The sequence below is a fragment of the Gossypium raimondii genome, chromosome 5 (assembly GCF_025698545.1).
Source record: "Gossypium raimondii isolate GPD5lz chromosome 5, ASM2569854v1, whole genome shotgun sequence".
Classification (NCBI taxonomy): domain Eukaryota; kingdom Viridiplantae; phylum Streptophyta; class Magnoliopsida; order Malvales; family Malvaceae; genus Gossypium; species Gossypium raimondii.
In genome coordinates, this window is record NC_068569.1 from 10,539,816 (window position 1) to 10,566,271 (window position 26,456).

At 31.0% G+C, this 26,456-nt stretch overlaps 1 protein-coding gene and 1 pseudogene across 1 annotated transcript; both read left to right on the plus strand.

The window, feature by feature from the left end:
* Positions 1–13,503: 13,503 nt before the first annotated feature.
* Positions 13,504–17,437, plus strand: LOC105766788 (receptor-like protein kinase At3g21340; annotated as a pseudogene).
* A 3,342-nt stretch (positions 17,438–20,779) lies between these two features.
* LOC105770020 (protein HEADING DATE 3B) lies at positions 20,780–24,631 on the plus strand. The gene is made up of 4 exons (XM_012591052.2): positions 20,780–21,861; positions 21,943–22,853; positions 23,247–23,298; positions 23,472–24,631. Exons 1-4 carry the CDS (start codon positions 21,643–21,645, stop codon positions 24,483–24,485), a joined length of 2,196 nt encoding a protein of 731 aa, XP_012446506.1. The 5' UTR covers positions 20,780–21,642; the 3' UTR covers positions 24,486–24,631.
* The last annotated feature ends 1,825 nt before the right edge of the window (positions 24,632–26,456 follow it).

The following is a 26,456-nucleotide window of genomic DNA, read 5'->3' on the forward strand; positions in this document are numbered from 1 at the left end:
TTCAAACATGAACATGATTTTTCTAGGGAATCACGAGGTGACCCGTTAAAACATTTAATGATGAACACAATCACACTAATTTATTTGGCAAACTAATAAAAATGTTTTTTTTTAAGATTAACCTACATTTTTATTTTAAATTTTTATAATATCTTTAAAAATAACTTTTTGAAAAGTATTATTTAAAATAAATATTAGTATTTGGTAGATTGCTAATAAAATATTTTAATTTTACAAGTAAGATTTAAATATTTCTTTTTAAATATTATCATTTTTAATTTTTTATTATACATATATGTCAACTTTAGAACTCTATTTTTATAATACAAAAGCTTGAAAAAATTATATTCAAATATATTTATAAAAAAATGTAATAAACAAATGACTCCGGTGAAAATGAGGCTCTGGAAATCATTATGTTCTTGGTTTAAGTTTTAATATTTTGGGGATATGTTTTGAGTTTCAATTATTTTTTTATAAATTTTATATAAAATATATAAAAAATAAAATATTTTATTATAATATTTGTTATATTTTAAGTAAAATGATTTTAATTATTTTCCAAATAAATTAATGTTTTTGTTGAGTCTACTTTAATTTAGTAAATATATAAAATAGGGGCTAGAAAAATTTTTGGGGACTGGAATTATAATTTTAAAAGAGTAAATTAAATTTGTTATTATCTTAGGGTAAAGCGTAATTTTACCATTACTAATTTAAATTTTATAAATTATAAATAGGCCTAAATGAAAATTTTTTGTTTTAGGTCCTTGCCATCTCTCCGATTTCTTTATTGATATAAAGTAATGTTTAAAATATATTTAAATAATGAAAAATTCACTTTTTAAAAATTTTATTTACTCATATTGTATATTAGTGTGAAAAAATTATTGATAAATGAATTTCAGGCATACAAGGAAACATAATAATTATTTAAATATTATAAAAATGAAAATAGTTGACAGATCATGCTAAAATATCGATTTTTATATATAAAAAACTCTAGGACAAATGTTTATATCATCTTTCAGTGTTATGTTTTAAACAAAAGTTTTGACGCGGTGCATAACTCTATTTAATTTCTGATTTTTTTTTTTATGTTTTAAGATTTAAGCGTTTAATTTTGTTTATTTTGATTTATATTTTAATTTTTATGGAATAGATGGAAATATCGGAAAACTATTTTTAACAACTTTTTGTGATTTGGGTCCATTTAAAGATTTCTAACTTATCACACTTCAATGTTTTGAGTATAACTCCACCTACAAAACTTCACTTCAAGCCCATAATATACTTTTAAAAGAGGTTTGAAAGATTTCAACACACAAAAGCCTAAAATCATAATAATTAAGACCTTGAAGTTTATGATAGAAAATTGTCAAAACCGGGGAAAAATCTGCTTTCATTGATTAAAGGTGATATTGTCTTTTCTACCATTATGTGAATTTTAGCGTATAAATATATATTATTACATCAAAATTAAACCTACAATATTATTTTATTTTTATTGTTTTCTCTAAACATGAGTTCTAGATTTTGTTTGTAGTGAAAAGAATTTCAAAATTTTAATTATTCAAGTTTATGAAATATATATCATGTTTTAATTACAAATATTCATACTTATTTAAAAAGGTATTATATTTGATAGCTTAAAATATTAGCTTTGTCAATCCAAATCTTTAAATTTATAATTATTTTATTATTATAATAGTTATAATGAATCACGTGATTAGATATAAGCTAAATATGTAAATATATGTTATGGTCTAAATGATCCCATTTGTATGCCTTTATATTGTCAAAATTTTAATGGTAATGATGTTAGAAAAATGAATCTTAGGCCCTTTTATTATAGAATTATTTGTTAATAAGGAAAAATAATTTTAACTAGCATCCATTTTAAGTGAAATCATTTCAAGGAAATAGTGATTGCTAAGAATTTATTTATTAAATCATATTAAATTTATCTTTACATCAATCACAAATTTATAAATCAAAATTGAAATTTCTCTTTCTGCTAAATTCTCCTCATATTAATTAAAAAATCTATTAATAATTTTTCTTTTGACAAATTTTAGTTTTGAACTTTAATTAAAATTTAAATTATTTTTATTTTTATGTTAAAGAAATAAAATTATCATAATTTTCTAAAAACCAGACGATGCATATTGCTAAATATATAGAAAATGAAAAATTATTTGGCTGGTTTCGAAATCACAAAATTGTGGTTTTAAATGTGCACGATTTTATTGTGATGAAAATGATTGCTGTCATGGTCGAGTCAGCTTTGCGTTGGACAACACCAATTTGATCCTACGCGGTTGGATCCACCCGGCGTGACAGTCTATCAAGACCTGTACTATTTGTCTGTCTTTCTTTTTAATTTTTAAGTCGTATTATTTCGTACCACAGTTGACAGTCAGGGGAAAAACTAGGAGGTTCGCAGAATAGCTTAAAATAAAAAAAATAAAAAATTTAAATTTTTTAAAATTTTAAATTAATATTTTAACTCTCTTAAAAATATAAATCTAATTTTTAAAAAATTATATTTTTATCAAGTTATAATTTAATTTAGAGTCGACTTAAAAATTTTGCTCCTCTTGACAGTAGTAGTAGTATTAGTGATAGCCTATCCATCACCACAAATAACAGAGGGGGTAGGTAGCTGCCTAATCTTCAACCCTTTGCCTCACAATATACCTAAACCACACGATGGGGGAGAACTTGGCATACCCTTTGCCTTGCATTACACCGTACTCTCAGTTCGACACGTCTGCACACTCCTTTTTTCTATTGGCTAAAAGGCCATGAATCTTCCGCGTTGCCGCTACTTCATTGTTACCTGCTCTATTTTGTCCGAAAAATTTTACTTATTAAAATGAATTTTTATCCATTCAATAAACTTCTTATTTTATACACGAGATAAATCTTTTTAATTCCTAATTAATTCAAAATAAAATTTTGATTGATATTGAATTTTGAGATCATTACTTTCTGTGGCTATAAAATAACAATAATTATCAAAAACTCTTTTGTTGTGAATTTTCTTTGGAATGATTGCTAAAAATATAAATATGTATATATTTGCTTTATGTTAAAATAATTTGAGTATTGATAAATGATATAAAATATATCAGATAGTGATAACTTATATATTGATAAGTTTATGGTGAAAGAAAAAGGGAGGCTTTTTTTTCCATTGCCTTCCAGTGGGGAAATGAATTTAATTTGTCTTCAAGTGGGAGAATGATAAATACACCGAAGTTGTCATTATTAAGCGCAATACAATTGTACGGCATCAAATGAAGAAAACAAAAGCACACATGAAATGTGATCATATACAATAATATGATACCAACACAAGCACGTAGCATAGATTTCCTAACATTTATACCATACAAATAATTAACATATCAATAAATATTTCAAGCATAACACCTCTTTGTAGTTTTCAAAAAAAAAATATCAATTAAATCTTTTCAAACTTTTTATATCCGGTTGAGTCACTGGTTTAATTGACGGTTAAAAATTAACGACAATGCTAATGTGGCTGTTAACATACGCAATGTTAGCAAGAATAAAAATATATATATTTAAAATAAGTGCACAATAAATCTAGACAAATTATTGTACAAGTTCATTCGCATCTAGGCACCTTTTATATAATTCTATGGTTTTAATTAATTTCTAATAATTTTTATAAATTATTTTATTTAAATTTATAAAATTTTATGATTTTTAATAGATTCCTAATCATCTTTATAAATATTAATAATTTTAGTGATTTATGGACAAAGATTTATCTAGACTCAGTGGTGTACTTATTTTTTTTTATTTTACCACGTCAGCAATCGATACTAATGTGGAATCTATTGATGGCCACGTCAACATTGTTATTATTTTCTGATGATCAACATTGGTTAATGGTCTCGTTTTTCAAAATTGTCAGTTCATGGGATCAATTGGGTTTAAAAAAATTGGAGGAACCTAATTGATGTTTTTATTATTATTAAAGTTTGAAGGCTTATTTTACCAATAAACCTAAACATAAATATAACACAACAAAATAAAATGAACCATCAACTTTATAATACAATTTATAGGGACAAATTGTTAACCTATTATCTTTATGATAATAGGTTAGGATTAACGTTAGTGTGAGAATTACTAGATTCGACTAGGGAGAGTGATATTGTTTGTTGGGAACCATTAAAAAATTATCTTTCACGCTTGTAAGTGCATATTTTTTAATGTTTAAGAAGTGTTTGTCAAGGTCGAGCTCGAACTCTCATTTCTAGACATACATTTGGAGATCTAAACTACCTCCAAAACTAAAAATATTCTTTTAGAAATGTAGACTTATAGTTGTCCCAACAAAATCTTTCGTCCGACATAGAAAATTCACGGTAGAGGATTTATGCCCATTGTGCTCTAATTCTCAAGAAGATATCCAACATGTACTTAAGGATTGCCAGATTCCTTGGAATGTATGGTGTTCCATTTTTGCTTTTGCCAAAGTTCCCCCCATTCTTGGTGTCGAGTGGAGGATATCTCTCTTCCAAGGTCTGGGCAATTAAGTTGAAAATCCCTTTTAATGTCTTATTCACTTTTACATTTGTGGGAGGTTTGACTTACTCACAACACTTTGGTCTTTGGAGATGATCGCCCTAAAGAACATCTCATTGATAAAGTTAATATTGAAGTGTAGGGTTCTTTGCCCTTTCTCTAGCGACAAATAAAAAAAGATTTACCCTGTTTTGTTTTGATGTCTTGGAAACCATCTCTAATGGTCTGGTTTAAACTTAATATTGATGGATCTTCAATAGAAAATTTTGGAAGAGTGAGAGTTGGAGTTCTCATTAGGAACCATTATAGTGACTGGATAATTGGAGCTTATCGACATATCCCAAGAGCCATCATTGTTGAGATAGAACTATGAGCCTTAAGAGATGGGCTATCTATAGCTAGGGACTTGAACATTACTCAACTTGAGATAAAAGTGGATTTTACTACCAATATACAATTCATATCTATTAACCAGAGTTTTTGAAGTGGTTGTCAATGTGTCAAGTGTCTACTTTCTCTATCACTACGTCAAACACATAGCTTGCCTTATTTGTTGCCATATTTGACCAGAATATTTTGATAATTTGCTTGCATCTTTTTGAGGATATTGTGCAGCCAATCTTGTGTTTATCATTAGAGAAAAGACTAAATTAAGCAAGATTATTTTTCAAGGATTTTTATGTGGTGTTTAGCATTAGAGAAAAGACTGAATTAAGCAAGATTATTTTTCAAGGATTTTTATGTGGTCTACTTATCTTATATATTTAGATATGCAATCCATGAAGATATAAGTTGATTTTATGATATTTTGTATCCTTACATTAAGGATAATTGATTTGATGAGATTTGGGCAGATCAAAGGTTACCTTGTGAACATTGATTCATGCTCTAAATATGGAAGGCTTCAACATTGATGGATGTTTTATTTGTAACGACCCGATTTTCAGTCTTGTCGTAAAATTCAGTTTCGAACTGAATTAATTAAATTGAGTTAATAAATAAGTAAAATAGAATAATTGTGAGTCATGTATGGATTAGAAAGGTCGAACTAGTAAGTGTTAGTGAATTAATTTGGTTATTAAAAATAGCACAAGGAATAAATTTTAAATTTAGGAACTGGAGAAGGAGCTAGTTAGACATTAAACTAAGGGCTAAAGAACAAATAGACCAAATCAATCATATGTTAGTGGAATGTAATGATTTTTTTAACAAACTCATTATAGGTTATATTTGCTCTTTTTGACACAATGCCTAGAACTAGGCATAGCCCTTCCCCAACCAATAAATAGGAGGATAATACGCTTCAGTGCACTCGAACCCACGTCCTCTTGCATTGACAATAATGCCCATGCTAATCGAGCTAAGATTTAATCGGCTAGTGAAATGTAATGACTAAATTCATTTATCATCATCAATATAATTAACATTAATTAATGATTTTATGTTAATTGATTAATATAGATTAATTAAGTTTAAAACCTTTATTAATCTGTGTATATATATGTGTGTTTAAGTAGTGGAAAGAAAGAGAAAGCCATTTCTCTTCTCCCACATTCGATGAAGATTAACAAAATAAGAGAAAATAAATTTTCTCTCAAGTTCTCACCATTGTCGAATCTTCATCAAGGCAATTGTAAATTTTATTTTCTAAATTTTCAATAGAATTTTGGTTATAGATGTTAGATGTTGAGGACACATTAGTTCAAATTGATTGTTAGAGTTGTGTAACCAAAATTTACGTTAAATAAATAAAATACAGTGGCAAAATAAGGGGGATCTGTACGGTACAGGTTGCACAAGTGAAATATGTATAGAAGTACACTTCTTCTATTTGATATTGATTGTACAAGTAGAATCCATATAGAAATTCTCTCCATCTATTTGGCATTGATTAGATTAAGGTTGTTCAACCTATAAATAGAAGAAGTTGAAACTCCTCTAGTATCATTCGAATTTCAATATTAGTGAATTTTCTTCTCCTCTACCCATGGTTTATCTCAACAGGGTTTCCACATAAAATCTGTGTTCTTATTTTTCTTTCTTTAGCTTTTGCGATCGTTCTATATTATCATTATCGACGTTCAGTTTTTTTCATTGATAAATTAGTGAAATTTAGTGTAAACTTCCATTGGTAAAAACCTTAGGAAATTTCGAGGTTAGAATTTTTAACTCGTGCATGTATAATTAAGTTAGGTAATGGGAAAACATGTTGAAATTGTAAAAAGAAGTGCCAAATTAAGTTTAAATCCTTTGATTAATTATATATTATTAAGGACCAAATTGTAAAGGATGAAAACTTTGAGGTTTGGTAATAAATAATTATTATAGGAGGTCTCTGTACTATATTTATTAAGCCGGATTTAAGTTCAACCAGGCGAAATGTGAGGTATGAGTGTTTTAAATATTAGGAAATTGAGGGACCAAATTGTAATGGACGCATTCATGTTTAAAACGTCGTAACATATATTTGAATTGTTTGATTAATGCGTTTTTCGTATTCCAATTTATTTATTACATAGCTAATGAAGACGTGGGATCTTCTTGGGACAAAGGGAAGACTAAAGCTGTTGACAAGTGAACAATTCCAGTTTGTGTTCTCATAATTCGAGTTTGTTAAATAATTAAATGTGTTATGCTTGAATTGTCAAATGATCGAAAATAGTAAACTGTTGATATGATTATATTTGAAAGGTACGCATATACTTGATTACGTGATTAAGATCATTGGTATGTAATTTGTAGATGTATATGTATATGCTTGCTTAATATTATGTGATGATTAATAATGTAATTTGCCTTATTTATGTTGTTAGATAAAGTTGCTAGTATAGTTGGTATGTCATAGGGTCCATATTGATAAGTGGTTGATTCAGTGCTATGTGTGTATATATCATGATAGTTTTCTAATACCTTAGGGGTCGAGAATGTATCACTAGCTCAAATACACTGGGGGTACGAGCATATTCTGGTGTGATTGGTGGGATCAATGCATTTATGCCCGATTAGCACTTCGGTGCCTATTTAATGTGATGGTGGGCTGATTCGAGTATTTGTTCTTGTATCAGATTTGGTTAATAGGGATTAAAATGTAAACATGGCATGCTGATCATATATGAAACCAAAATGAGACACTGATGCTAATATAAAACATGATTTGGATATGGTAAATTAGATGCCAATACACTAGTGGTGCATAGTTATGTGAAAGCAAGAAAAATGTTGAAAAAAATGTGATCTAATGAGTTTTAGGTGTTAACATATTAATAATGTTAACATCTCCAAAATTAAAATATAAATTGTCTAGACATAACTTTGAATTTTTACAAATGAGTTTAGATAAATGTTTTAACTCTGGTTTTGATTTAACATAACCTCGTAATTAGATGAAATATGGTCTTAGATCTTGTGAATGCATGTGAAGGATTTGATTAAATGATTTATTGATTATGTTATTGATAAATGTGATTAAACCTATTGAAATCATACTGAATTAGTTTGAGTTGCTTCGGCAACGTAATGTGATATCACACACTCGAATCCAACAATTGGGTCGATAGTGGGGTGTCACATTATTGTTGAGGCAAGTATTTTTTTTAAGTGGCTATTTAAGTGCCAAAAGAAGTGGCCACTTTTGCTAGCGCATTGACATGTAGTATGACTTATCTTGTTTGGAGTTTGAAATCTTTTCAACCAAATCAATTGGACAATGACTTAGATGATTTTGTGGACTTGTGTTGGCATATATTTGAAGATCCATCTTGTAGAGCAACAAATCATTGAAGATTTTATCAAATAGGATCAAGCAATTGAACCCCATAAAATATGGGGATTGAATCAGGACTAATTTAAAAACTTATCTTGAAGATCTTTGATTTGTTATGGAATCTATAGGCTATGTGTATAAACTTTTTATGATGCTATTTTAGTGGGATATTGATTGTAATTTATCTTTATTTTAGCAAGCTGTGAACTCTTGTATATTAGAGGCTTGTATACGTTAGAACTATGTAGAAAGAATACTTATGAGTTCATAAAGGAACATAGTTTTGTGAGTGCTTTTGAGACAGTAAAACCTTTTGTTGTTGGTTTTACAAACTAAGTTCTTAGGGGGAGAATTTGGTGGTGAGAGGTCTAGTCTTTGAGATACAAGAGTGAATATTCTTCATTGGATGTATTAGATCTAGGTTTACTAGTTTTATTTGTTTCAAAAATAGTGAATTCATTTCCACTGAGCTAGACTCCGCAGATTTAGGTAAACCGAACTACATGATCAATTTGATGCCCCTTGTTTTTCGTTCTACTTTTCATACTCATATTTTGTTCAATGCAATTATTGATAGTTTCATGTCAACAATATCCACTGATAAAGTCTATAATATTTATTTATTCCCATTAATTAATGAGTGCATGATGCTCATATGTAGTACGATTTCTAGGTCACCAAACATGTGTTTCGGAAAAGAAGCAAGTGTGTAGATACCTTAGCTCGATTTGGAAGCAACTTTCAACTTGATGAATGTATGGTTGATGACATTTCTGTTCGAAACTTGTTTTGGTTATTTAGAACTCTTAATTGTTTAATTTTTCTATTAGCTAACGATATGCAGGATTGTATCTTGTATCAAATAATATTTTAAATTTCAGTTTAACAAATAGGTTGTTGGCACTCGGCATGACAATCAATGATTGGATCATTTTATTTTCAAACTTTTGTCGGTACTTGAAAGAAAGCGTTGGGGCAAGGCAACGCAATACAACGCTATATCGCAAAATATCTGTGCTGGCTGAAAAACGTAGCAATTAAAGTTGAGCGGGGCAGGCGGTGCTGCCAGAAAGCAACGGCTAGCTTTTAATGTGGTGGAAGGCCACGGAGGAATTAGCCACAAAACCTTTTTACGTAGGAAATAATCTCACGTGTTTGTCCATCAAGTTGATGGTGTACATCTTTGATGTCCCCACTGTACCATCTCTACATGACTCTCACGATATCTTAGGCCACAAAAACATTTGATTGTTTTAAAAACTGGAATTGGTTATCAGTGAATTGGGGATATCGCATATCAATCATGTAAACATCAATTATTAAATATATTGATTTTATATATTGTCACATCAAACATATTCATTGTTAATTATTTACTTATTTATTATGGTTGGAATATACTTTAAAATATTCTGTGAAATTTTATTTCAGTTTTATTTTATAGATAATATTTTGATTTTTAAGATTTATAGAAACCCTCATTTGTCTTTTAATTGATATTTATAAAATAAATAAAGCACATAATAATTTCTTAACACTATTTTTAAATTTACAAAGTTTTACTTTTGATATAATACTGTTGTTTGACAACAAAAAATTCAACTAATGCTCTATACAAGTCATTATATTAAAAAAAAACCTTATTGTATTATAATTTTGTTAAAATCTTATTTTTGAGCTTCAGTAATGCTAAAATAGTATTTTTCTTATATTAGTTTCAAGCGATAATTAATTTTAGGTTGGAATTTAACATGGCATCACTACTTTCAAAAAATTATGATTTCTGTTTCGTATGGAATATGAAATTAATTAATTAAATTAATTGTAATGATTTTTTATTTTTAATTTAGTAGGAAAGATTTTTTTATAATCAAAAGAAATTTTTATTTTGTAGATAATTATCAAAGATGAGTTATTTGAGTTTGATTTTAATTTAGAAATATAAAATAAAATTTAAAATTTTAGAAAGAAATTAAATTAATTAATTTCAATATTATAGTAACAGATTGCACGACAAGGGATAATTTTTTCAATAATTTATTTAATTAATTTTGATGTTTTAAAATTTAAAATTTTAATATAAAAAGAAATTTAGAAGTTTCACCAAGAAAGTAAACAAGTATAATTTGACAATTTTTTAATGCATTATTTTAGTTTTTACATTTTTCACTTTAATCTTTATTTTTTACCCCAATCAATGTTTAAAAATATTTTTGGGTGACTAAAATGAAAGCCATTTAAAACTTGTGTGACTAAAATAAGTGTGTAAATATAATGTGACATATACAATTAATCATCGTTAGACATTTAATGCTTGGATAAAATAAGCGTGTCATAAAAGTTGAGTGATAAGATTGCAAAGATTTTACTTTAAGTGACCAAAATAAAAGTTCCTTAAAATTTGGATGACTAACTAAGCATTTTACCTTTATTTTATATTCTTCTTAAATGTATGTTATCCATCTTTTTTATCACCATGTGATTAAACCTGTTAAAATATTATTATCAATTAAATCTCAGGTTACCATAAACAAAACAAAAAAAGGGAAGATCTCAGGTTAACTTTGCTTTTATAATTAAAATTCTCCACCATATTTGTTGGAACCAATCGGTATATTAATTTAAATAAAAAATTAAACCATTAAAATTATGAACCGATTGAATCAAAATAAAATTTATTTTATAAATTGATGGTTTAAATAATTTATTTAATTAAAATTAAATAAGTGTTCAAATCCATCGTACTAAAATTCGGTATCCTAATTCCTAAAATGATGTATTCCAAAAACCATACACTCTCCATTTATTTTAAAATATATTTATAACATACAAAAAAACAACATACAAATTAAGGCCCTCAATGTTTGGCAGTTACCTTTTTCTTTTCACGTGGGTGGTTGGGTGGAAGAATGGAAGGCTTAGAAAGAATAAGGGATAATTACATATTGGGTCATTGTATTTTATCATATCTTTTAACATGATACATATACAATTATGATTGGTAGGTCTGGAAAGGCCTCAGCCCTCTAGTATTACGAAATTGACATTTAACAGTTACAATCACTACAAACATAGAAGTGAACAATAACTAACTCCGACTAATTTAATTAAAAAAATCCACACATGATTTGTACATTCATTCACACGAATAGCTTTGAAATAGTTCATGCTTTGCAAATGAGTAATACAGCTAGTTTGAGCTCCGTAATGGTTAAACGGATCCAATAGAAGCTACGAAATTTTGAGCATTGAGAGATCAAACATGTTCCAAGTGAAACCAACGTCGTCACAGATCAAATTGTCAAGATAGTGCTTGTGGAGATGAAGGGAATTTTTTATGACATATGCTCCTATAGATCTTCTAATAATTCTTGAAAGTGACAAAGCTAATGTTCCTTTTGATTGTAGTTTTTTTTTTGTTAAAAAAATGCCTCATCCAAATAGACAAAGGCACGTGTAAAAAAGGCTAAAAATCTAAAAAATCAGAAAATTCAAAAATTATTACAATGCAAATTTTATTTAAAATTTTCGAAAGTTCTAAAAGAAATCATAAAATTCAAAAAATCTAAAAATTTGAGTTTTTTAATTGTTTTGAAATTAGAAAAAAGAATAAAATTATTTAAAATACATGTTTAGTATGAATATAGAAAATGCACATCCAACTTCATCCTATTAAAAAAATCTAAATTTTTAAAACTTGTTTTAGAATTATTATTTTTGAAAATATAAAAAATTATAAAATTATTAAAAACACATCCAAAATGAACTTGAATAAATGGACGTTATGTTCAACCTCATTTTGAACGTGTATTTTAAATATATATTTTATAATTTTAAAGAAAAACTATTAACATAAAAACTTGTTTCTTTAATTAAAATCAGAAATTTTAGAATTTTTTGTCCATATTTTGATATTTTAAATAAATTTTGATTTTTTAACACATGGCAAGTACTTTTTAAAGGAAATGTTAATTGGACTAACAAAGTAAACGGAATGATAGTATAGGAGTTAAAAGTGACAAAAAAAAAGTTTAAAGTATGAAACAAAAATTTGTGTACATTACAAAGGCTAGAGTAGATGTTAAACATTGTTTTTTAGAGACAATTTTCATCATATTCGTATACATATCAAAACTTGAATATGTGAAGGAGTTGAATTCTTGTAAAAATACGAAAATGTATAATTCTCCTAAAGTTAAATCCAAATTGAATACAATTCAATTAAGTCGAGTAATTATTGGAATTTAGAAATAATTATCTAAAACCAAAGACAAAATCCGTGCAATTGTTGAAATATTTATCTATGTAACTTCAACCTCAAAAGGGATTCATCATTTGTTTCTAATTGGTCTTTGTTTTATAAATTTAGGATGATTTTAAGGTTCATCTATATCAACTCGGTTAACGGGAAAAAATTCTCACCTGTATTATATAAAATTTGAATTGTGCTTACACATACTAAAAACTATACTTTCATCTTGAAATGCACTTTTTTTTAAAAGGATAAAATCTTGAAAATAATTTTCACCTTTGAAAAAACTATATACATCAATATTTAAGTAAACTCCCAAAAAAAAAAAGAAGTTTTACAAAAAAAAACGCTGGCAAGGTCAATTTATTTTTGAATTGAAGAGAAGATTTGGGCCAAAAGTCCAAACCTTATCCAAAAATCATATGTATGATAAGTAAAAAGTATCACAATACATTTTGTATTCTGGATTGCATTTTAGTTTCTTTACCAAAAAAAATGGATAAATTAACTCTTGACCTGTGGCAAAACAACCCTTTTTTTTTAATTTGATGTTTATATTTAAAGTATAATAACAACTTTAGCTCTCAACCTTTATACATTTATTCAATTTGACCTCTATTATTCTATTGGAAGTAAATTAAAATTTTTAAACTAATAAAGCTACAAAATCAAAGGCCTTAGTAACAAACTAAAAATCAATTAAATCCTTTTAAATTTTAAAATTATTAAAAATCATAAAAAAATATAAGCAAAATTTATAAAATCTTAAAATTTTTATTAAAAATAACAATATCGACCTAATAAAATGTAATGGTGATAAAGTTTTAAAATTTTTTGACCATACTCTTTACTAGGTCGATATTGTTATTTTTAATAAAATATTTATAAAAAATCAAACCGTTAAAGTGGTGCTTCGTCGGCAATGGACTGTAGAGATCCAATATGTGCCATGAGAGGTGAACAAGGTAGCGGATTTTGTTGCGAGACACTTTAAGATGAAGTCGTTTGTTCTGCAGCTGCTGGATGCACCATTGGCGGGGAGTTGGAACTGCTGATAGAGGCGCTGGTCGGATTTCCCATGTTAGTTCTAGTTAAGGCCTGCATTTTCTTATTAAACAAAATCTTTTATAAGATATAAATTATATGATATTGAAATTGTTGGACAGTCATTCAACTTGAATCTCGAATGGATGTTGCCATCACTATTTTAATACTCTTCGATCCAAGTATTTGTATGTTTGCTTGCGAATACTGGGAATGGGGTGCCTTTCATATCATATCTACAGTTGGTTCCTTTGGATAACATGCCCTATCCAGTTCGCTCACAAAAAGAATCGCTCCATCTTTACACAAAACGCGACGTCGGTTTGTCATCCGATAAGGTGAGTCGATGATCATTAATTCCGGTTATAACTTAACTGCGAAATCTTTGTGCTTTTGTGTTCCGTTGCATTTTTTGTGATGAATATCTACTTCATAATGTCATATAAACTTGTACTTTTTAAATAACTGAATGAGATCTTTTTGCTTAATATAAATCTATTAATCAACATTTAGCACTGTCACAGGTTTCCACAAGATGCTTATAATCGAATTTGGTTGCCTTATGTACCAAATGATTAGACGCAAATAAATACCTCTTTTAGCGTCCAAGACCATAGAAGTCTAATTCCATCGGTTTTGATGAGTACTGCCGGCACGCCCATAAATGCTAGTCAGCCGATGACTATATTATTCGGTTCAAGAACCAATGCCCAATTTTAGGTGTACATGCACTTTGCAGAAGTTGAAAGACTCCAAGCCAACGAATCCAGGGGTGTTCACCATCTATCATAGTGGGAAACAGTGGTCTGGAGTCTGGACCTTTTAGTCCTAACTATTTGAATAAAACAACAGTATACAACCAATTGCCTTCAAATGATTTAAATTTTACAATCGAAAGAACCAGTGGTTAAACCCTTCCGCCCATCCTTAATCCCTTCGAGATTTACGAGGTAAAAGATTTCTCACAATCTCAAACCCGTAAAAAAGATGGTAAGTTGTGTAAAACTCATAACGTGCGTGTTTATGTATAAATAGACGTTTTCACCCTCTAACTCAAATTCTCGTTTGTTATACGTCTGATATAGTTGATGCTATTCTGAACATAAAATCAATCTATGGCTTGAAGAGAAACTGGCGAGGAGATCCTTGTGTTCCTCAAAAATTCTTGTGGGAAGGACTTAAATTGCAGGCTATGATGATACTAATCCACCAAAAATCATATCTTTGTATGTCTTGCATTGCATGCGCCCTTAATAAGGGCCAAGCTACCAAGACTTTCGTTCAATTTATTTTTTTACTCTTTCCGATTGTCGTTAAATGGCAAAACATTGGGCCATGAAATCAGGAATTTGTCATCCAGCAATTTGAATGGAAAGGTACCTCCAGCTATAGCCAGTCTCTCTCAATTACAGCATCTGTAAATGTCTCCACTCTCCATGTTCATGTGTCAATTCTGGGTACTCCTATTTATGGTGATGAAGAAATTTCTTAAAGCTCACTTATTGCTATATATTATCAGGGACTTATCAGACAACAGTTTGACTGCACCAGTGCCTAAATTTCTCGCTAACCTGCAACTCTTGTCTGTGCTGTAAGTTATTTACAAATTTAAGACTGATTGAGAAAAAAATGATAACTGATCAAGCATGATCTCTAGTGATGCATCGTTCTTTGCAGAAATTTGAGTAGAAAATGTTTAATGGTTCAATTCCAGCAGAACTAATGGAAAGGGCAAACTCGGGTCAGCTACATTTAGTTTATGATTTTCTTCTCCTTTATTTATATTTTTTATTGTTCATATGCCTATGGCTTAGTGAGAGAGACATCTCACAGATTTAAATTGTGGTCCAATGCAATATTCTGATTTTTTGTAATTTCGTATTTTTAAACATGGAATAGCTGTAATTAGCAGTTTTGTTCCAAATCTTAATACTTCTTTTTGTTGGTCAACTGAAATTGATTGAAGTATAGATGAAGAAATTAGTCCTATTTGTAAATCCGATTCATGCAAGAGTAGCAGCAACAAGAACAACAGCAAAGTTATCCCTGCTGTAGCATCAGTTGCATCAGTAGTAGTTTTGGTCCTTGTAGTTGCTTTAGCCATCTTATGGAAGATTAAAAGAAATGATCGTTATTAACAAAAAAAAAAAATTGGTGGATCCAAATTAATATTTTTTTCCCCATATTCAATCGTATTGAATTTGTTTCAGTTTCATCATCGGATCAGAAGACTGATGTGGTGGATTCCAGAAAAACAAACCAGTTGCAGGGTTCATTAAAGAACCGGCAGTTCACTCATGCTCAGCTCAAAAGGATGACAAACAATTTTGGAAGGGTTGTTGGTAAAGGAGGATTCGGAACAGTTTACCACGGCTATTTAGATGAAACTCAAGTAGCAGTCAAAATGCTTTCTCTATCACCAGTTCGAGGGTATAAGCAGTTTCAAGCAGAGGTATAAGAGATTTATCTGATCTGATCTGAAATCCTCTTTAACTTGTAAGAAATATTACCTAATTCTTCATCAATTCGAGAAGTAAACAAAAGTGATTAAGAAATCTGGGTTTTGATTCTTAACAGGTGGAACTTCTTTTGAGAGTTCATCATAGAAATTTGACGACAATTGTAGGGTATTGTGATTATGGCAGCAACATGGGGCTCATATACGAGTTCATGGACAAAGGAAACTTAGCCGAGTATCTCAAAGGTTGGATTATTGAGGAACTCTAGAGAGTTTATACTTGAGCGGATGCATCAAATTAAAAAGTAAGTAATAATGAAATATTAACTAGGATATTAATTGAATCATTATAGATAGCAGCCGTGGTGTTTTGAATTGGAAAGGTAGACTTGGCATATCCCTAGAAGCAGCACACAAGGTCAGCAAGCATACTGCAGATATATAATATACATCCATTTAATTTTGTTGGAAGTGAACTAATAATAAAGCAAATTAAAACGAAATACAGGGCTAGAGTATTTGCACCACGGTTGCACACCACCTGTAATCCACAGAGATGTGAAGTGCACCAACTTATTGTAAAATGAAAGCCTGCATGCTAAGCTCTCTGATTTTGGGTTGTCCAAAGCGTTTCCACTTGAAGGCGACACTCATGTCATTACGGTGGTTGCTGGTACCCCATGGTACGTCGACCCTGAGTAAGTAAAGCTGGTTCTGCCACTCAACTAATTAATAGGATGTTTTTCTTTTTTCTGATTGAATGTTTTTGTTAAGTCTTGCCTTGAAATAATCTTTGCAATGCACCGGTATTCTACATCAAACAAGTTGATGGAGAAAAGCGATGTGTATAGGATAGCTTCGGGGTCGTTCTGTTGGAGATAATCACGAACCGACCAGTGACCACAAAAACTTATAATCAGACTACACACATAAGCCAATGGGTTAGTTTGATGTTAACCAATGGTGATATGGAAGCCATTGTTGATTCAAGAATGCAAGGAGACTTTGAGATTGCCTCAATGAAAAAAGAAGTTGAAGTGGCAATGGCATGTGTATCTCCAACTTCTACGAAACGGCCAACTATGAATGACGTTGTCACCGAATTGAACAGGTGTTTGTCAGCCGAAATCGACAGGAATTACAGTATTTGTTAAAATAATTCCCTCACCTAATCCAAGGTTGATGATGCCAAATCTATTGGTAATGAAACTGGGTCAACGCCACTGGTTATGTGAATATGTTAAGGTTTATGTGTTAGGTATACGATGTCGATAGTTCCTTTGTATCATAATAAATTTGACCCGGAAATTGGGATTGAGTCGTGGATAATCAAAGACAATTTGGTTTTATTTAACTATTTTTCTGAGCATAGAAATTTCAGAATTTCTTTTGCATATACACATCTGGCAATATCATGGTATATTCCATCAAAAAATCTCTTGTCGTGGACATGAGGAAGCATTTTATTTACATATACTACAAAGATTTTATTAATAGAGGGAGGGAGTTTGGGGGATAATATAAATTGAGGGTTTTTTCCTTAATTAGCTGTTTAATAAGTTGAATAATTAACTGAATTTAAATTATAATTTTTGATATATTACTTAAAATTAATTATAGAATATAATTAGATTGTTTGATAATTATAGATTTTAAATTATAAAATAAAATTCTACATTTTATCTTTAATTTTTAAACATTTTACCTTATTCTAAACAAAATTAAATTTTAAACAATTTTTTATAGAATAATATAATATTAAAATAATAAAATAAAAATAGAATTAATTGAAAAATATTAAATAACTTTTATCTAATTGTTATTTTTCACATTTTTTATAATTGTTTTTATTTTAAATTATAAACAAAGAAAAGTCTAAAATGTTAGCTCTCTGTGGGAGATTAGCTTAACTATTTACTATTAAATGTCAGGGACTTGTCAAATAATAGTTTGAGTGGAGCAGTGCCAGAGTTTCTATCTCAATTAAAATCCTCGACAGTACTGGGCTTAACTCTTAGCTGTTCTCATAATTGCATTGGCTACTATATGGTGGGTTAAAATAAGAAAACCTTGAGTAGGTATGCTCAACTGCCCTCAGCATTAACAAAAGCCTGTGGATTTAGAACGTCAAACTGAGCCTTTTTCTTCATGCTCTATTATGCGTATAAACCTATCTGATGATTTTTGTCAGGTCCAAAAATGGATGATGATCAACGCCAAAACTCATCCCCGTCACTGGAGTCAAAGAATAGGCGGTTCACGTTTGCTGAGGTGCAGAGAATGAGTAACAACTTGGAGAGAATTCTCGGGAAAGGAGGATTCGGTACCGTTTTCCGTGGATACTTGGATGACACTGAAGCAGCAGTAAAAATGCTATCTCATTCATCAGTTCAAGGTTATAAGCAGAGGTATATATGAAAGCTTCCTCTAATTTATGATACCAAAAACAAATTCTGATTGGGGGTTATTTTATGTTGGTCAAGCTTCTACTAAGAGCTCATCACAAAAACAAACTTGGAAGAAAACCCACTTTAAAATTTCCCAACCTCAATCTTAGCATTCCAATCAGACTAAAATTTTAATTATTAAACTTTTATGGCCCTATCAGATGAGATTCAATTATGTAGCTATGGCTCAGGAATAAATTATATTCAAAATACAAATTATATTTTATGAGCGGTTGCTGGTAAGCATGAAAATGTAAATTTCCATTTTAAGAAAAATCTTAAACTTTGATAGAGAGCACTTTTAAAGGGTCAAAGAAGAGTTCCGTTTTTTAAAAGAAAATTAGTAATGTGCAAAACATATAAAGAAATTGAGAGTTGTACGTTGTTAGGTATAGACCTAATTGATTCAATTTTATGTTGAATTAAAGTGTAATGCATGTGACAATTAAATAATTAACCACAACCTTTATTTAATTATATGTGGGCGGAATCCAAATAAAATATTAAAGTCAATTATAAATAATCTATTAAAATGGAAAAACATTGACATAATATACTAAATAAATAACAATACCCATATAAATCAATATACCATCACCTAAATTTATTTGTTCTTCACCTTGAATAAATAAATAAATAAAATTGTGAAATGAAAATTAATATTGTTTACCGACTTGGGTTAAATATTAAAAGCTTATTGCCTTGTTACTTCTTACCACCAAATGCTAAACTCGGATTAAAAAAAAAGCAGGTAATTGTGATGGGTTTGAAAGTTTTATTTTTTTTTTTTTTACAATCTCGGTTCAGATTATATCTTCTTCTTCTTTTTACACAATGTTTAAAACTACCCATAACCCCTCCTAACTCATAAATAGGAGGATAATGTGCTTCAACACACTCACACTCGCACTCATGTCTTCATGTATTGACAATAATGTTCATACTAATCGAACTAAGATTCAATCGATGAAAGTTAAGAGTTGAGTGTTCATTCTTCTTCAAACTTTAAACTTAAAATTAGTTTATTTGAGATTTTTAAGGATAAAGAATACAAATATTTTAATTTTTAAAAAAATCTTAAACTAAATAAATAAATGAGAAATTAATTGGGCTTGACTCAATTTGATTTTAAAATTTTATGTTTTATAAATAAATAAGAGTTCCATGTTGCAAATGACATATACTAGTAAAAGTTGATGTTATAAGATGTTGAGTGACATGTTCAAATTCCACCATTAATAAATACCATATGTTAATTTCTTCTCGAATAATTTTAGGTTTATGTCTTATTATATTCATTTGTAGGTCTTATTTAATAACATTATTATGTTTCGTATTAAGTTAATTTCAATTTTAATTGATTATTTGTAATTTGCATTTTATTTATAATTGTAACTCTAATTATATTAGTAAAGTCCTAAAAAAATGTATGTTGTTATACGTTTTAAAATATATAATCATATAGAATTTAAACTAATTTACATATATAATAAATACATTTCTATATCACAATTTATATAATAATCTAAATAAAAATAAATTTATATTTTAATAAATATGATGTTTTATTATGATTTATATGAAATAAAATAATGATGATTAGACTTGGAAAAAATAATTATTAATTTTTTCTGAAAGGTAAAATATTTATTAATTAATCAGCCCAAGCCAAAGCAAGTCAAAGATAATCTTTGTTCCTCAACCGAGTTGTGAAATATCTATCCTTAATAGCAGAGATCATATTTTAACCCCAAACTCCAAATGAGAGCGTGAACTTCACGCCACACCATTTATTTTTGATTTGCCCACCCAACCCACTATAATTAGTACGTGTAATCCACGGCCCAATCTCCCACACGAAAAGGGACACCCCGCAACCTACCCCCCAGTTTTACAAAAACAAAAGCATGAGAGAAAAATAAGGTAAAAAACAAAAAAACATATGCTCGAAAAGAGACGATCTTTAACGGATGTTTAGTTAAAAGATTGGCCAAGATTTTTGAAAAGAACAAATAACATGTGGCCATTAAAAGGCAAACCACTTCGTTAATTACTCACATGTCAAGGAAGGAACTCAGTCACTTTTTCATGTTTTTTACCTCCTTGGGATTTGCTTCTTTTAAATTTAATAATCTGTTTTTGTTTTTCGTGAAAATTCTTTTGCCTTTTTCATGTACTGAATACCCAATGAAGACATGACATATCATACATGCCAGGTGACGTGGAGGATCTTTATTGTTGTCTGGTAATGGAGAAAATGGGTTATATGAGGAAAGGAAGATAGAGAGAAGTGTGGGGTAAGGGTAAGGGGCCAAAGGGTGAATTAATTGTTTAAGGAGTTTGGACCCACAATTTACAAAATTGCCTTCTTTCTTTTTAGTCTATACTTCTTTTAATCGATTTCCATGGCAGTGATTAAAGCTTTTTGCTTTGGGTGATAAGAGAGAAAAGATCCTTATCCTGTGGAATTCCAGGGCAACCCTTCTTCTCTAGCAGAAGAATCTATCTTCCTTCTTCCCCATTGTTTTTTTCTGCTTTCTATTTGATATATACTGCTTTTATTTGTTTGTTTTTATTACTTTTTATTGGAAATATTCCCTTTTTTCTTTTTTTAATGAACTTTTACGAATAGGCTTTGTTCCTTTGTTGTAAAAAGAAAAGGAATGTCGAATGTTATATTGTGGTGGTGGTGGCGTTGGATATGAGTTTGAGTTAAAAGTCAGGGTTTATTATTATTATTATTATTATAGTAAGAGTAAGTCAGGGTTTTTTATTATTATTATAGTAAGAGGATAGATATTGGTGAAAATTTGTGTGTTACTGATTTTTGGAGCAAATTCATTTTCGGGTGTTTTGGTTCTGGATATTAGCAAAAACTCCTGTTTCTAAAGCAGTTTCCATGAGTTTTCAGTGAAAAGATCTTTGGATGGGTAGAGTTCTCAAGTCTTCTTGAATTAATCCAAAGCCAAAGCCAAAGATTTATGATTCTGTCTGATTGTGTTTCCTTGAGAAAATTTTAGTTGCCATCGAGTGATCAAAGCTTTGTTCTTTATTGAGCTCGGATTGAAGAAGGATTACTGTTTTGATGGTGAGGTGAGTTAAGGGCTTTGAAATGATGATGAGAAGAAGAAAAGATGAGGCAAAGGTGATGAGTCCAATGTTTCCTAGGCTTCATGTGAATGATACAGAGAAAGGGGGGCCAAAGGCACCTCCACGGAACAAAATGGCTCTCTATGAGCAACTCAGTATCCCTTCCCAACGGTTCAACTCAGCACTCCCACTTCCACCAAATAATACCAACAGCTTGGTTCCTTCAATATCATCAAGACATGTAAGTTTGCTGATTTTTCTTAAACCATATGATGCAATAGTTTTCTTCCTTTCTTAATCAGAAGGTTATTCATATTTGTAGGGTGAAGGTAATGAAAGTAGTATGTTTATGCCATTCGAAAACTCCCATGAACCTTCAAGTTTGGCTGAGAAGTTCCATTCCTATTCCATCCATGGGGCTAAAATAAGTAGCACAAAAGAAAATCAACATAATCAATTCCCCAAAGCTACTGATTACCATAGTTTGGATACCACTCCATCAACTCCTGCAGTTTGTAAAAGTACATTTCTATCTCCCCACTTCTCCAACTTAAAGAAATTTTCTCCTAGGAAGCTAGGGCATGATGATGACCTTAGGGTTCCTACCTCTGTTCTGTCCGGAATAGATCGAAGCTGCAGTTGCAATAAGCACGGTGAAGATCAGGAACGTTTCCCTGAATTGAACTTGAGTTCTTCAATGCAACTTCAAAGTGCTAATGAAATTTCTGTAGGTTCAAAGTCTAAAAGATATGTTGAGAACCAAGCTGAGGAGAATGGAAGATTGTTTCGAAGCAATCAAGACCTGGCTGATACATCATCCAACCTGTCAACCAAAATGAAGAACTCAAAATCGTTAAAACGTCCCCATAATTCCTGTAACAAAGAAAACAAAATCAGCTCAGTGGATATACTAAACGGTGAGGTTCATGCAAATACTTGGTTGCATCATGAATCTGGCAGATCTCTGGAAAATGCTTCCAATGTGAGAAACAAGTCATGCTCCAGACAATCACTTGGAGTTGATAATGGCAGTCTGAATGCGCTTGAAACCAGATATAAAACTCATGAAGAAAATAATCCTGGGACAACGCAAGTCAGGGGTCTAAACAGACATAATAAGGTCCCAAGTACCTCCATGATGGAGTCTGTATCTTGTTTGAATATGTGCCCTGATGATATTGTGGGAATAATAGGTCAAAAGCATTTCTGGAAAGTACGAAGAGCTATTATCGAGTAAGTATCCCACTTCTGTTGTTACGTGCATGCACCTCTGCTAATGAACATCAGAAGTATGTGGAATGTTGAATTTTGTTCTACACAGCTGCATTTTAAGTCACTTTCATTAGCTTTCTCTATAAATCAACGCAGACTCCATTACCCTGCTTTTGCAAATTGGAGACAATGAACTCTAAGAATTGTGAAAGTTTTGTAGTATGTGCATGGTGTCTTTCAGTTCATGATAAGAAATTGTTGACTAGGTGTGTACCCTGCAGATACCCTTCGGTCATACCGTTTTTTAAATGGTTGACATATCGCTGTTCATGTCATTTCAAGTAATTTCGGTTCAACTTTTATGTCTTTTATATGTAACTGCTCTTTTTTGCTGTGAATTGTCACTATTTTCAGCCAACAAAGAATCTTTGCCATGCAAGTCTTCGAGTTGCATAGATTAATAAAGGTAAACAGATCAATGTATTTTGGACTTGCTAGGCATTTCAGCAAATTATGTTTTTTTTTTTTGGTTTCTTACCCCATCCGTGTAAAATAAAAAACTAAATTACCTTGCACTGGTTTCTTTGTTTCTTTGATTGGAGAAAACAAATTTGAATTTTGCATTCATTTGAATCACAGGTTCAGAGGTTGATTGCTGGGTCACCAAAGATATTGCTTGAAGATACCTATTATATGGGCAAACTATCTTTAGATGTTTCTCCATTCAAGAAGTTGCCATCTGACAATGTTTCTGAACCTCCATTGATTGTTAAAATCAGAGATCGTTCTCAAAAACCAAATATTGGCATTGAATATGCAGATGAGAATGCAATTGCAAAGCTTCCCCATCCTTCTGCCAATGGTGATACCAACAAAGGACTTCTTACACAGCGACCAAAATATGGGCCTTACTCAGGAAATGTCTTGTCAACATCAACGGCCACGAATACCGGATCATCATCTCCTTGGGGTTTTTCTCCACCTGGAAGTCAGTGGTTAGTTCCTGTAATGTCTCCTTCCGAGGGACTTGTCTACAAGCCATACGCAGGGCCTTGTCCTCCAACTGCAGGTATCTTGGCACCGGTTTATGGCAGCTGTGGTCCTCTGAACCTAGCCACGGGAGGTGGGGACTTTCTGAGCTCAACTTATGGTGTTTCTGCTTCTCACCAGCAGGGATTTGGGATTCTCCCTGGCAACCCTCCCATAGGTCAGACCTATTTTCCACATTACGGCACGCCAGTTAGGAATCCATCGGTTTCCGGCTCAGTAGTTGAGCAGATGAGCCCGTTTACTGGAGTCAAATCAATGGGCAATCGATTATCAACAGGTGATGTGAACTTCACCATAGCTCAACAGAGTTCATGCAACATGTCAAGTCAGATGAGTCAAGCGATCTCATTTTGTGTTACAAAACTGCCTGCGTCGAAAGAGAGCGAAATACAGGCAAGTACAGCAAGTAGTCCCTCTGAGAGGACAAAAGGGGATGCACTTCCTCTTTTTCCAACCAAACCCACAACTCAGGCATGTACTCACAAAGCTGAAACTAGTGGGCAGCAAACACGGGTAATTAAGGTTGTACCGCATAACCGCAAATTAGCAACCGAATCAGCAGCTCGGATCTTCCAGTCTATACAAGAAGAAAGAAAACATTAAGATTAGATTTTGTATCTAATATGACCTACTTCACACGGACTGCCAACTCTTCGTCAAATATTTGATGTTTATCTATCTTTAACTCTTATATGCTAATAACATGTACATAGGCAACTTAAGGTTGAAAAGTTGCATTTTATGGTCAACAGGCTTTTCCAAACATGCAGTTTTTGCTGCAAATACTGGCCGTGTTAGGAAATCATATATCAAGCATGTACTACACCGAAATCCTGGAATTATCAAGGATTGCAAGTCTGTGCTTCAAAAACTTCTGCCTCAGACACCTGAGTGCTTTGAATGCTCTGCAATCTTAGAAGTCGGTTTCATGTTCACATTGAAGTTGAAATATTGCCCAGACCTAGAATTTCTTGATTGCCCATGAACAATAGAACGTACAATTATAAAATCCAACCACCTGGATTCATGAAGCTAGGACTTGGGATTATTGAAAAGGATGGTTAGAACAAACTTTTAAGCATACAAATGGAAATTATGCATCAATTTTATTGATTTGCGACGGCTCTACAAGCACTTGTCAGAATATCCAGGGCCACCATAAAAGAAATGGGTACCAAAGTTGTTGAGGTTTCCCATTTGTAAATCATAGCGTTCAGGATTTGTCACATTTGGAAGAACATTTTCAGCATCTTTTATAGCTCCAGACTCATTCATGTACCTAATGATTCCGAAATAACTTGCTCTCTTAAAGCCTTAATGGAAAATGGCCGCTTCCCTTTTGAGTAGAGGTGTGAGGGCCTAGTAATCTGTAATTAACAATCTCCCCACCCCAAGTTATTCCTCTGTCAGATAATCTGTTGAAGATTGAACCTGGCCAGTAACCTAAATCTATTTCCTGTATCCTCAGCCACTAGTTTCCACTTTGGTTGTCCTGAAACGTTTTCCATTGGGTCATTTTATGTTTGGAAATGACTAATCTAACGAAAAACAACTTTCGACCTAAAAAAACTGAGTAAACAGCAATAGCCTTGAACAAGAAAATGTGTTTTACCTAGTGTATATAAATGCTCATCTCAATTTGCTCGCCTGCATAAGTGGAAACAGGTTCTATCTTCCCACCAAGACCCTACTTATTGCTGGTTTGCACAAATCCAGGACATTCAAGGTTATAGCAACCGGTTCTTTGATAGCCATCACTCTAAACATTCCCAAACAATATGAACCGTGATAGTTTGATCATTTAACAAGATGTTCGAGGTACACACAGGAGGAATCAAGTAAACTTACTGTCCAATGTGATTATAGTAAGTTAATAAGCCAGGCCAAAGTGATTCAAAACAAGGGAAGGGTTATGATATGAATGAGAAATTTTCCATGGGAAAAAAACTCACCTGCCATCCAGCTTCCATGGTGTTTACTTCATCTCTCTGGCCACCAAACCCAAATTTGTGTAAAGCTAAACTCGTTATTAAATGTCGCTGGTTTTAATAGTGTTAAAAGTAATATGTTTTAACCTCGTTATAAACGTGTTTTTGGGTAATTATTTAATGTTAATTGTAAATTTTATGCTCCTAATATTTTAAATTCATGTTTTAATGCTTAAGAAAGCACTTGGAAGTAAAAGGAATGAAAAACAAGCGAAAACTGGGGTGTTAGAGCAAGCTACAAAAGCCACACGGGCTAAGCCATTCCACACGTCTAGACCTTACAAGCGTGTGGTAGGCTATGTCGGTTTCATGGGATTTCACCCCGAATTGTGAAAAATCGCGATTTTTAGGTTGTTTGGACATTCTAAGGCGTATATATGACAAAAACAAGAAGATAGGAGAGAGTCGTCAGAGAATATTCAAGAAAATAACTCAAAAAGTACCATTGAAACTGACTTTAAAACAGATTTCCGTCAAGATTGAAGATTCTTAATTGATTTCTTAGGAAGTTATAATGAATTTCTTTTTTTTGATTATACTGTATATTAGATGTTTTATTTTCAAGCATGAACTAATTTTTTAAATA

Bases quoted from the DNA above. Each gene is read 5' to 3' on its own strand.
- LOC105770020 (XM_012591052.2), top strand. From the start codon at position 21,643: ATGATGATGAGAAGAAGAAAAGATGAGGCAAAGGTGATGAGTCCAATG. The intron at 21,862-21,942 runs GTAAGTTTGCTG...TCATATTTGTAG, and splicing joins CTTCAATATCATCAAGACAT to GGTGAAGGTAATGAAAGTAG. The intron at 22,854-23,246 runs GTAAGTATCCCA...CACTATTTTCAG, and splicing joins GTACGAAGAGCTATTATCGA to CCAACAAAGAATCTTTGCCA.